Source organism: Paramisgurnus dabryanus, chromosome 1 (genome assembly GCF_030506205.2).
Source record: "Paramisgurnus dabryanus chromosome 1, PD_genome_1.1, whole genome shotgun sequence".
NCBI classification, from domain to species: Eukaryota; Metazoa; Chordata; class Actinopteri; order Cypriniformes; family Cobitidae; genus Paramisgurnus; species Paramisgurnus dabryanus.
In genome coordinates this window covers 51,347,815-51,361,571 of record NC_133337.1, presented here as the reverse complement: position 1 = coordinate 51,361,571, position 13,757 = coordinate 51,347,815, and the positions used below count along the sequence as shown (strand labels likewise).

The 13,757-nt window shown below is 37.8% G+C and overlaps 1 protein-coding gene across 10 annotated transcripts in view; it reads left to right on the top strand.

Moving 5' to 3' along the window:
* cacna1g (calcium channel, voltage-dependent, T type, alpha 1G subunit) overlaps window positions 1–13,757 on the top strand; it is a 166,485-nt gene that overhangs the window by 104,854 nt on the left and 47,874 nt on the right. For 5 of the 10 annotated variants that reach the window (XM_073815437.1, XM_073815439.1, XM_073815433.1 and 2 more), the window contains 5 exons: window positions 1,787–1,913; window positions 2,863–2,988; window positions 3,184–3,273; window positions 4,565–4,757; window positions 9,094–9,141. In XM_073815437.1, the coding sequence (XP_073671538.1) occupies window positions 1,787–1,913; window positions 2,863–2,988; window positions 3,184–3,273; window positions 4,565–4,757; window positions 9,094–9,141 (584 nt within the window). Of the gene's footprint in view, window positions 1–1,786; window positions 1,914–2,862; window positions 2,989–3,183; window positions 3,274–4,564; window positions 4,779–9,093; window positions 9,142–13,757 lie in introns of all 10 variants that reach the window. The other 5 variants (XM_073815448.1, XM_073815436.1, XM_073815443.1 and 2 more) reach the window with 2 other exon arrangements.

Below are 13,757 nucleotides of genomic sequence, written 5' to 3'. Positions count from 1 at the left end.
AGCATAAGAATTTTTAAAAAGCCCTTAAAGCCAATTTTTTTTGCACATATAAGATTAAGGTCTTACAGAGCCCCTAAGGGGACATGGAGCAAAAATAAAATAAAGTTAGTTTCATGTGCTCACGTGAAACTTTCATGTGCTCACGCAAAACCTTCATTTGCAGAATTTTTTTTAAAGTTTCGTTTCGCGCGAGCACGTGAAACTATCACGTGCTCACCTGAAACTATCGCGCGCGCACGTGAAAGCGAAAGTTTCACGTGCGCGCGATAGTTTCACGCGAGCACGCAATAGTTTCACGCAAGCACGCGAAACTAAACTTTAAAAAAAATTCTGCACATGAAGGTTTTGCGTGAGCACATGAAAGTTTCACGTGAGCACATGAAAGTTTCACGTGAGCACATGAAAGTTTCACGTGAGCACCCGAAATTTTCACGTGAGCACACGAAAGTTTCACGTGAGCACACGAAAGTTTCACGTGAGCACACGAAAGTTTCACGTGAGCACATGAAACTAAATTTTAGATTTTTTTTACTCCAATGTCACCTTAGGGGCTCGGTAAGGTCTGAACTTACTATAACCATTATTTTTAAAGGATTTAAAAAATATTTCCTATAGAGTTATTTACATTTTTTAGATAATCATTATCAAAAATTATCATTACCGCAACATGATATTACATTTAATATATGCATTTACAAAGTCATGTTTCGGTAATGAGAACTAAAAAGTTGTTTAGGTACTATGACAAACAAAATTTCAACTTTTATCTGGAGAGATAAAATAAGAACTGATTACCTGGTAGCCATCTTGAGTGTCACAGTCAATTATGTCCCTTCCAACAATTTCTTTTTTTTAAAATGTTAGTTCCTTAAGGGCTTAAACAATGATTGAAAATTGTTGCGGAGGATGAGAAAATTGGTCTTGGACACATTTATATTCTTTATTATTGTCTCTACATTTACCAATGATCACCAAATACCACATGTTTCTTGAGTGTAAATGTTTATAGTATAACATGCACTGAAGCTTTTTATTTTTTAGATTTTTTAATTATAAATTGCGGTAATGAAAATTTTCCCCTTAAATGTGAAAAAAAAAAAATGGGATTGTATGATGTCATTTGAAACTATGTGCAAAATAGTACGTGAAGAGATGTTTGTGACTGTAGCCTATGCCAGTGGTTCTCAAACTGGGGTCGGGGGCCCCCAGGGGGGCCGCGAGATGGTGCCAGGGGGGCCCCAGTTTTATGACATTTTATAAAATACATTAATTTATCATGAATTCTGTGAAATTAATCCTAAAATAATAAGGCAGCACTACTTTGTATAATTTAATGTTTTGTTTAATTAAAATGTGAAGTTTTAGAACTGTTTTTTGTCATAAATTTTCTTTGGGGGCCGCGAAGGAATGCACCGTACACAAAGGGGGCCGCACACTGAAAAAGTTTGAGAACCACTGGCCTATGCTTCTTTTTTTTGATACTCTTACTTTGCATTTACTTTTTTTATCAAAATGTTTCATGACACCTCCTTTGTGTTATGAGAAACAAAAGTAAAAAAAATATTGGAAGGGGGAAAAGCATGATTTGTTCCAACCACAGTGTGTTTTGTGTAGTTAATTGTTGTCTGCCGAGATTGCTTGAAATTCGAAGGGCATTTGGAAATGAGACGCAACATATAAATACACGCTTACTGTTGTATCACCAATTTATGCCTGATGTATAATCTGTGTCCTGAAGCACACTGTATCTGTTGCTTAAGCATCTATTCTCTTCTTTGGTTTTCAGAGTCATCAGCAGAGCTCCAGGATTAAAGCTGGTTGTTGAGACACTGATGTCATCACTTAAACCTATCGGAAACATTGTGGTCATCTGCTGTGCTTTCTTCATTATTTTTGGCATCTTGGGAGTTCAGGTGAGTACATAACAAGCACAAGCTAGAAATCCTATCATATAGTAATAAAGGATGAAGATGGTTCATTTTTACCAGACTTAACAATAGTGATTCATACAGAGTACTGTATGGTTTTAATTCTTTCTAAGCAGTCATCACATGTACAGTTATGTAATACATATGACAGTTTTGTATGCATAATCCACAAGATATTATAACGTCTCAAAAGCTTTAAGTGAAAGAGGTGGTGCATAGAAACAATATACAATTTCCTGTAATTTCAAGAACCAATAACTGAATCATTTTTGTTCTGTTTTCCATTTCGTTCCATAATTTCCATATGTCCATAGGGGAAAGTCGATGTCATTTATCTTGTGCTCTTCCAGGAATAATGGCTTTGATTTGTTTCTTTGCTATATAACATTGACATTGTCCTTATATGATGTCCATCTGATGATCTCATTGTGTAGCTGATGGGTCTCTAATGGTAACATGCTTCAAACTGGACTCACAATAAATCTCTTGGTTTACACTTTCAATAATAGTGCCATAATACTCTTTTATAGGTTCTAAATGTGTCATTTTAGATTAGATTTTATATAATATAATGTTTTTTTTTGTTCAACAATCATATGGTTACAATGTCAAGATAGGGTAGTTAAAATATTCTCTTATGTAAAATGTTTATTTCAATTACTAGATCTCAATGTGCTTGTCAACATAATGGCAAAATCAACAGGAATGATGGATGTAGAGGTTTGGGGGTTGGCTAGGATTGTTGTATATATGTACAGGGGGGTCTAAGTGCACACCTTCCCCAAAAATCCTGCATTCTAAAGGTAACTAAAGACCCTGCTGTCAGTAAACCTAATTGTTTGCTCTTCATTGACCCCCAATCTTTGTCAGCAAAGATGACACTTTTAAGAGAAATTATTTTGACTCTGTGCTAATAAAAAATCTCCTTTTTCAGCTCTTCAAAGGAAAGTTCTTTGTGTGTCAGGGGGAGGATACACGAAACATCACAAACAAATCAGACTGCCACCTGGCTAACTATAAATGGGTCAGGCACAAGTACAACTTTGACAACCTTGGCCAGGTAAGCACTTAACCTGGTAGTGGTTACATAAACATTTGCTTTGTCTGGGCTTAGCTGAGGATGATTGCTTACATGTACCTACAGAGACTTGAATTCAAAGAGAATCTGTAATGTTTCCTTCACATTTCCAACAAGGATCCACTGAAGTAAAAAATCATTCATTTAACCTCTTTTATCATCATCTGTCTCTTTCAGGCTTTGATGTCCCTTTTTGTTCTGGCTTCGAAAGACGGGTGGGTGGATATAATGTACGATGGGCTGGATGCTGTCGGTGTTGATCAACAGGTATTGACCACATTTTGTTTGTGCAGTTACCTGGTTGTATTATTAATTTTTTTTAAGTATTTTGTGATTCACCACTGTCAGCGTAGCAACACATGTCTTGTTAATATAAATGGGTCACAAACATATTTTTGGGCAAAAGCCAACTCTTTGTGTGCCTGTCTGTGATAAACTCTGATCGGACAGACTGTGAACACATTCAAAGCTGAAAAATCATTGGTTAGCATTTTTGGTCCGGCTTCAAAGATTTGCTTTTCCATTCATGGGTTCTTTCATCAGCTTCTAACTCTCGGGTTGACATAACTTTTCCATTAAAGTGTCCTATTTTATACCCTTCCTACAGTACCAAAACATGCCTTTGTAAATGAAAATTGTATTTAAACTGTAAAAAATTTTACCCGACATGAAATTGTTATGCATTTCATCTGACAGTGGATTCTTGGAGTTCTGCTGTGATCTATTTGAATAGAGCTCAGCCTCCTGTCCTGAAGCTAAGGCATTCATGTGTTTGAATTGGAACAGACATTTCTTCTGCAATGCCTGCCGTATATGTTGTAACACTCCACAAAGAAACTGTATTAAACTAGTTTGAGAAATTTATCTTTTAAAGCCTACTGGGACAGACCTTTGGATTAAAGTGTTATTGATTTCTTAATCCTGTACTATCATTATATTCTTGTACAAGACAGGCAACCTCGGTCAGTGAAGCTGAAACAGCAGAGGTTAAATTTTTTTTTTTAGGAAACCTTTAAAAAAAAGTTAAATGGTTTCTGTGATATTCCAATTTCAGTCTTGAATCTCTTCACTTCCTGTCAACGTCACTTATTTTATTCTGTCCTGGTTCAATCAATGCAGCACCCCATGGGATTATTCCTAGCCCACCTCCTTCCCCAGCACCACCTGCCTAGATTTGCTATGGGGGTTGTCCGTATTACTGTACCTTGCAGCAACATATATTACTATATTTTTTAATTATGTGCATGATTTAGCAATGGCCTTCCCTTATTCCAACAGCAGCAGCAGCAGATATAGATCGCTAAGACAACGCTTATGTATATTCCTTGCCACATTAACCTGGCATGGAATATGTTTGAAATGTCATGTTTGAAATTTATTTTTGCTTCCACTGAAGTACACAAGATGCTATTTTGTACTCTTTTGTTCAGTTCATATTCTGTAATTCATAATGAAAATGTTTGTGTTAAAACAGAAGTTAAGTGCTTTCACTAGTGATCTCATATAACCTCAAATTTTTTTTAAATATGTCGGTGTTGTGTTTTTTTCTGTGTTATAGCCTGTCATGAACTTCAACCCATGGATGCTTCTCTATTTCATCTCCTTCTTGCTGATCGTGGCTTTCTTTGTGCTAAACATGTTTGTCGGCGTGGTAGTCGAGAACTTTCACAAGTGTCGACGGCACCAAGAAGAGGAGGAAGCCAAGCGGCGGGAGGAAAAGCGCCTTAAACGCATGGAGAAAAAAAGAAGGAGTAAGGAGAAGGAGCTAGCTGGTCGGTAGCCTTTCCACATCTTTCTGAGTCCTGCTTGATCACTTTAATTTTGAACGGCGTGCTAAATTAGATGCTAATGCTAATTAGTCTGACCGGCGAATGAGGAATGAGATGCTCAGGCCCGCGATTAAGTAGGACCCTGCCCCCTCGGCTTGCCTCTTTTTGCCTGGGAACGAACGTCTCGAGAGCATGTCCCATGGCCTGCATGGTGATCTGCTTACTGGGAGAGCAGGGTGCGCTGTACGTCCCTGACACGGGAGTCTGCGCATCCTCCTTCTCTCATGCATGTAGGGCAGCACAGTCTGATAAGTAAGTAAACTCAATCTTGTCCAATTGGTTAAATCTATCAGCTGCCTGCTCTGATGCTACCCAGGATGCACGGCGTGGTAATGCCAATGACCCTTACGTTTGGTTCCACTAGCTGCTATTCTCAGCAGAAGACGTTAACATTGAAACACAAATTAATCTCTGTTTGGATGCTAGCTGGCTTGGATATTAGTCCAGCATGTTTGATTTTTAGGGCAACAGCTTAAATGGGATTTTTTTTTAAGGCCTTGAGAAATACAGATGTAAATAGGAAATCTTTACACAAACTTGTACTTGAGTCAAAGAGTAGGACCACAAGATCTCGCAAAACTCACATTACTTATCTAAACTACAATGACACTTAATCTCATTTCAAAGGTCAAATACTTTATACGGCAACAGCAACCCCTTTTAAATGTCCAACCTGATCTCATGAGATAACAAGGTGGATTGTATGAATTCATACAATGTGAATGGCACACAAACAATTATTAGAAAAAAAACCAATAAAGAAGCATCACCCGCAAGTCAACGTCACTGGGGCGTAAGCAAATTATGTTATAATGTGTTGATACGAATTCATACGAATTATCCACTTCGTAAAATGCTTAAGAATAGCCATGAGATTGTGTTAAAATCTCTTATCACCATTTTTACTCATAAAGGCTGTATTTCTTTTTTTTTAAATCTGCATTTCATTTGCGCATTAGCTGATTAGTTTCACTTTTGTTTGATCATTCCATTACTGCTATACAGTAGCTAACAAAAACGTTCCTCATTTTTCTCCCGGTTGTTCATCTTTCCTTTTGCTACAAACATCATTTCTGTGAATAGCTGACGCAATGTCTCAGGTTTTCAGAGGGAAATGGAATTAAATGCGTGTCAGTTCTGCCTGGCTTGATTTAATATTTTAAAACTTCATTGAACATGATACCTAAAATGCTATTAGGACGGCTTGTGTCATATTTGATACCATACTGCAATGATTTAGAACTTTTGCTTGAAAAGCTCAGCAGTAAAGTGTGTTCCTTGTTGGTGAACTTAATGATAATACTATAATTAGAGACTTTTCTCTGTGGAACACAATGTTTATAAATGTTGTACTGTTGCGTGTCTCTTGTTCATGTAATTACAGCGAATAAGACTTTCTGTAACTGGAACTGAGGCTTTTATAGTTTTTTAAAGAATGCAAAAGTATGCTAAAAATGCTTCATAGGACTTTTATGTTGTGTTCCAAATATTAAGATGCTTATTGCATGTGGGGTTTTTTTTAAGCCTAAAAGAGTAAGTTAAGCAAAATTAACCCTAACTTGAAACCTAGTGAAGTTCAGTTTTTACTAGGGCTGGGACAATTAATCACGATTCATACTAATGCTGCGTTTACACCAACCGCGTTTCAGGCGTCAAAATCGCGTCCACCGCGCCTAGTTTGCCGCTTGAAAAGTTTGAATTTATTCGCGCATCAAGAGAGAAGTAGACGCGCGGAAAAGCAAGCATTTGATGCGCGTCAGAGGCAAAATCCACTTCTTGTGGGAGGGGCAAGTGCTATGCGGTTGTCTGTTTGCAGGATGGCTGATTTTGATTGTGCATTTATCGAGAGAGTTACCGGTTTGTATTTTGTCACCTTACGTCACCGTTTATAGGGGAAAATAAACGGCGCGGGGCGATAAACGTCACGTGACTCAAAAGTGAAATGTGTATTTACAACTAACCAGGTTGCCCAATGTCCTCTCTGAAACTCTTCCAAGCGAGGTCCTTTTTATTCCTGTCTATAGAAATAAGAACTTGTGTCATATAGCTCCAGGTGACTGCTCACAGACAATATCAAGCCTTTATGCTGAATGAGTGACTCTTATGAATCTAAAATCAGAGATTGAGTCATTCGTCAAAAACATAGTCATTATGAATATTCTTGTGATAACTTTGAAGAAAGAACAGCAATATAAATTTTCTTATAGGCATTTCCTGGAGCTGCGTGTGTAAATGGCACTTCTTCTGTGACACATTATTGAGTTTCTGCAACATAGCGCCCTCTGGCCTTTGGATGTAGCAGCATTTCACCGTGATTCATTAACTCTTACCCCACCAGCGTTTTAAAAAAAAAGTTTTGGTCTAAAAGATTTTCACAAAAGTTCAGTGCCTTCCAGAAAATTTTCTTCACTCTAAAAAAATCATGCTAAATATCACTAAAAGCTCCTTATCATAGGGGAACCATTTTTAGTGCTATATAGCACCTATAAAGCACCTATTAAGAACCATCCGGGGATGATATAGCACCACTGTAGCACCACATATGGTTCTACAGTATATAACACAATATGGTTCTACCCAGGTGCCTTATAGGTGCTATATGGCACTTAAAGTGGTTCCTCTACAAGCCACCTAACAAGTTTTAGTGCTATTTAGCACTGTTTAGTGCTGTTAGCACTGTTGAGTGTTCTTTAAATATATACATTTACAATATATAAAATGAAAGAACAGAACTGCCTTCAAAAAAAAAAAACATTATATCCTATCTTCATTTGTTCTCCTTTTATCAACTCTCTAATATGGGTAGGTTTCTTCAAAAATACATTTTAAACAAAAAGCTGAGATAATTGAATTTTTTTTGAATAACTTTTGTTTGAGAACGTATTCAGAACGATGATCAAAACATACACAGAGTTTTAACTGTTTTTGGATCAGTGGATGCTTTATTGTTTCATAAGTTAGGTAAGAGCGCCACCTAGGGGATAATAGCGGACATATGGATTGCTGTAAAAACTCATCATTGGCAGGGAAGCGTTTTCTCTTAATTGAAGAGATAACATGTCAATAGCATGGAAAGAGTTAAGAAGCATAGCAAGCAGAATCCCATGATTTATCGTCCCAGCCCTTGTTTTTACGCCATATGCGAGGGTCCATGTACAGTGTGATACACAAGTTTCATCATCAGAATAGTATGGCACGTACTGTCCACGCACCTAATCACGTGTACTTTGTACACGTAAGTCGCGTATATGTGTATAGTAGAATGTAGCATTTAGCCTAGCAGATGCATTGCATTGTGTTGCAGTGTGCATGCATTAAACGTCTTGTGCAAACGTACGAATCAAATAAAATATGCGTTCAAGTACTTTTGCATAAACGTGAAAAAATATTCTTCTGCTTTAAAACGAACAAAACTTTTACTTTTGTGCTACACAGAAAAACATAAAGTTATACAGGTTTGTACGGAGCCCCTAAGGGGACATGGAGCAAAAATTAAAAAGTTGAGTTTTTACTGAATTTCGCGTGCTCACGTGGAACTATCGTGTGCTCACAAGGAACTATCGCGTGCTCACGTGGAACTATTGCGTGCTCACGTGGAACTATTGCGTGCTCACGTGGAACTATCGCGTGCTCACGTGAAACTTTCGCATCATCACGTGAAACTTTCGCGTCCGCACGTGAAACTATCGCTTGCGCACCTGAAAAAGAAATTTAATGTGCGCACGCGAAAGTTTCACGTGAGCACGCAAAAGTTTAACGTGAGCACGCGAATCTAAACTTTAAAAAAATAATTCTGCACATGGAGGTTTCGCGTGAGCACACGAAAGTTTCACGTGAGCACATGAAACTTAACTTTTGATTTTTTTAACTCCAATGTCACCTCAGGGGCTCGGTAGGTTTGTAACATGATGGGGTAAATGACAAAATACTGTAAATGACAGTATTAAAATGTTGGGGTGAACTATTATTTTAATGTGTTCTTCAATGGTGGATATTTCTGTTCACAAAGTCATTCAAGAACATGACTGCATTATTTTTAAAATATAGGCAAACCATAGGAGCCTAACTAGAGCCAAACTCATTATAAATAGATAAATAGACGGAGTTTGATGTCTTACACATATCCTTAGTATTGGACTCAGAATATTTGGAACGCCCATCAGCATTTTCTCTCAAAAAATCTTTTCCACCTCTTCATCAGCTCCTTTGACAGTTCCTCTGCATGTCCTACTTGATTAACACGGTTTCATTCTTCTAGATTTAATGACCGGTGTCAGCTGGTCCAGCCCTGAACTCACAGTGAAAGGTACAGATTGCTCCTGGCATGTCTATGTGTTCACTGTGGTGATGGTTTGGGTTAAGGGTGGGGGGTGCTGATGTGGGCACCAGCTTGGGAGGGCACCATCGATGTCCGATGCTCTCACCTCATCAGATCTGATCTGACCGCACAAGAGTTGTCTGTGGAAGTCTTGTACAGTTTGTTTGGTTTCCACACCTCATCATCAGTTCCAGTCAGCCCAGCCTCAAGCTCACACAGGGGACAGAGAGAGAAAGATAAAGAGACCATACGACTATAAAAGAACAAACATTTCATAGGTTATATAGTTTTATTGTCAAACTCACCTCCTTCAGCAAGAACAGTCAGCGTGCAACCAATCTCTCAGTGTTTCCCCCAACGTGACGCACTGGGGCTGACGGAAGGGAATATTATCACTGTTTTTAGCTTTTATTGATCTGTCTGTTTCAGAATATCATTGGTTCGTTGTTGTGGCGTAGTGGTTCACATCGTTTTGTGATGTTACCCCATAACACTGTTCTCCAAGTTCTACTGACATGCTTACTACGACACGGCTGTTATTCAGCGGCTGCATGACTTTGTCGAAACTCATTTGTGACTGATGTGAGTGAAATGTTTGTGTAGCACACTTCTTCCATATTGACGTGATAAAAATTTGCTGTATTTGGTTGTTTTTTGCGTGATTTTGTGGTGATATAACTTAATTATAGGCTGCATCGAAAGTCTTTCCTGGTCAGTTTTGTAACACATAAAATCATTCAGTAGTGCAGTTTTGCTCTTTAAATTATACAGTACATATTCTAGCAAGCCACTTTTTTACTATTTTTAATAAAGTCTGGCATCTATTGTCCTTAATTTTGCTAATGTAAGTGAAAGCTAATGTAAATTATGATGCAGCTAAAGTAATTATAGGATGGTGTTGACTCGGTGGTGGTCCAGAAAGGAGCAATACATTCTTAATTTTTCAGTATTACTATTTTGTAAAGCATTTTCCATTTTTAACTTATTTATTAAAGAGCAACTATCATCTGATTCACGATTTTACATGTCCTATGGTGTGTAAGTGTGTATTAGTACATGTTAACGAAAAGCAAAAGGGTGCATACCCTAAAATAAACGTTGACGCGAGTTATCGTTTCCAACCTAAATCTGTTTTCTTGGACTACAACAAATACACGGACTGTAGGCAACAGTTTACTTCCTGGCCTGTTGACGTGGACAAGAACGACATTATCATAACTCCTCCCGCTTTGACTAATAGCTTGTAAATCCTCCTGTGATTGCATTGCATTGTGACCGAATCTTTCAAACATGGTAAGGAGCGTCACATTTCCGTCTGACGTCAGAGGTATTCAGGCCAAACACAACGTACAGATTAGCTGGCCAATCAGAGATACAGCGCTTTTTTAGATCGACGAGCCTTGTATAAAATCAATGCGTTGAGGAAATCAGTATATCTGGAGCTACAAAAATGTACGGTATGTGGAAAATAATGTGTTTTTTTAACCATAAACCACGTGATCACATTGTATTATACCAAATACACAAAATAACATTATTTTTTAGCAATGAAATAGGTGCTCTTTAAGACCCTTCCCAACTTTTTGATCTGTCTTGTGAAAACATATAACTTTGACAGTTGTTTTTCCAATCTACCAAAAGCACAAAATAATTTATATTGCAGTTATGTAACTGTGTGAAAAGGTGAATATTTTTGTGCTTGGATCTTTTCCTGGTGTTGTTTTCAGTGTAGTATCTTCTTCAGAAAGTGCAGATATCCAAACATAGCCTTGCAGATTAGCCGTAAAGGTGTAGTCATCTATCATCATATGTTTATAGATCACACATTCACCTTTTAAACACACCCTTATTGTTAAAATTGTTATTGAGTTGTGTCACTCAGGACAAAAAAATCTGACAGTCTTCATTTTGTTTCTACTTAGAAGGCAATCAGGTAATTAGTCAACCGTCCAGTTGCACTTCTCCTCAGCATATTTGATCATTGTGGGTTACTGTTTGGGAGAGCTGGGGGTGTGTTACCCCCCACCAGTCTGTCTTTCTCAATTAGCTTCTGTTCTCCTTCTGTTGGACTGCCGTCGCTCGCTCTCGTGTGGGATCAAAGGGATGGTTAATCATATCACACGGCAGTAGGGCTGGAACCATCTGCCTCTCCTGTACCTGTGTCCTACCCCAGCCATCATTTATTAGCTGCTCTCTGAGTACCTGATCGAAACTGTGTTCTGCCAGCAGTTTTCCAGGACATATAGTATTAACAAAGGATTTCTTTATAAGTAACATACTGAAGCGTACATTACATATAGAAATTATTATTATGCCAGTGAGTTTTTAATTTCTTTTCAATTTATCATCTAAATGAGAATAGTTTGTCATGCTTTGTGTCTAATAAATAACCAATACTACTTGGCCTATTTGAGTCGAAAAAGACAGAAAAACAGTGTATGCACGGTTGTACATAAATTATCAGTTTCGTTCCTACCTGTAGTTTTTTTTCAAGCTAGCATATAATGTCGTGTCTCAATTATTACTTTGGGAGCAATAAGACATAGTAACATGGAAAAAATGAAATTACCAAGTATAGTGTAACCTCCACTCTTGGCAGCAGAAAGCAGCATGGTCGCTTATGTAACCTGGCAACTCCAAACACCATTTCCTTTCTTCCTTCTGCAAGTGAAAATGACAAAAAGTCTTTATGTAACTTGGTCAAGCAACACACTTTTTCAAATTGAACAGATGGTGTCAACTTTTTAGCAGAAAAATTACTTTCGCTACAATTTTGCATTTTGCATGTCCTTTCCCTTTAGACGTTCTGCACCACTGAACATTTACTTTATAGGAGTTTTATTGATTCATGAATATTTTTTGTCACTTTAATAGTTTATCCAAATCTGAACATTATCTCATAAGTTACATGCAATCCCAAATGTATACTGTATGACTTCAATGTATATGCAGCTACAGCTGGAAAAATAAGTATTTGACACATCAGCATTTTTATATGTAAGGGGATTTGTAAGCGGGCAATTGACACAAAATTTCCACCAGATGTAGTTATCAAGCCAAATAGTGAATTCATACAAAGATATCAGAACATTTAAGTATACAAGTTGAGTCATAATAAATAAAGTGAAATGACACAGGGAATAAGTATTGAACACACTTTATTTAATACTTTGTAAAAAAGTATTTATTGGTGATTACAGCTTCTAGATGCCTCTGTCGTCTGCATTGCTCAGGAATGATTCTGGCCCATTCTTCCACACAAATGGTCTTTATATCTTGAAGGTTCCTTGGGCCTCTTTTACGAACTTTGATCTTCAGTTCTCTCCATAGATTTTCTGTGGGATTTAGGTCAGGTGATTGACTGGGCCATTAAAGCAACTTGATTTTCTTTCTTTGAAACCACTTCATTGTTTCCTCGGCCTTGTGTTTTTATTTTCATCTTTCTGGTAGATGGCAGCAGATTTTTATCCAGAATGTCCCGGTATATTTCTCCATTCATCCTGTCTTCAATAATATGAAGTCTGCCAGTACCCCTTGCTGAAAAGCAGCCCCAAACCACGATGATTTCACCACCAAACTTAACTGTTGGTATGGTGTTCTTGGTGGGCAGTGCAATTTCCTCTCCAAACATGGTTCGTAGAATGACTGCCAAAAAGTTAAATTTTGCTTTCATCTGACCATACTATAGTCTCCCAATAATCCAGAGACTTCTCCAAATGCTCTTTCGTAAACTTTAACCGAGCCTCAGCTTTTTTGTTCAGAATGGAGTCTTGCATGGTGAACGTGCATGGATACAATGGGGGTTCAGTTCATTGCTTATAGTTTTCTTTGAAACAACAGTACCTGCTTAAGCAAGGTTCCTGAAGTTCTGCCTGAGTGGTTCTTGGCTCTTGGAGAACTCTCCTGATTATTCTGTGGACTCCTCGGACAGGAATCTTACGTGGAGCACCTGATCGTGGCCGGTTTATGGAGAAGTGATGCTCTTTCCATTTCCAGATAATGGCCCCCACAGTGCTCACAGGAACATCCAGAATTTTGGAAATGCGCCTATAACCATTCCCATCAAAATGCTTTTCAACGATAAGATTACAAAAATCTTGAGAGAGTTCTTTGCTTTTACCATCATGAAGTCTGTCCTATGTGCCTCCTGGCTAATGAGAAGCCTTTATAGGCCATCAATTAGGACTAAAGCAGCTGATATCAATTATTACTGATAAGTGGCTGGGGTTCTCTCTCAATACTAACAGATTTTAGGTGATCTCTAGGCTTTCTATGCTATTTTGTACCTTGTTCTCTTCATGTGTTCAAAACTTATTCCCTGTGTCATTTCACTTTATTTATTATGACTCAACTTGTAAACTTAAATGTTCTGATTTCTTTGTATCAAAATTTGGCTTGATGGCTACATCTGGTGGAAATTGAGTGTCAATAGCCCAATTAGAAATCCCCTTACTGATAAAAAAGCTAATGTGTCAAATCCTTATTTTCCCCACTGTATATGTAATTACTTGAATTTTCTGCACTGACGTAGGTTTCCATGGATACACGGTCATAAAGGTCCTTATGAAATCAAAATGAAACTTTCTTTAGTAAAAATATGTTGG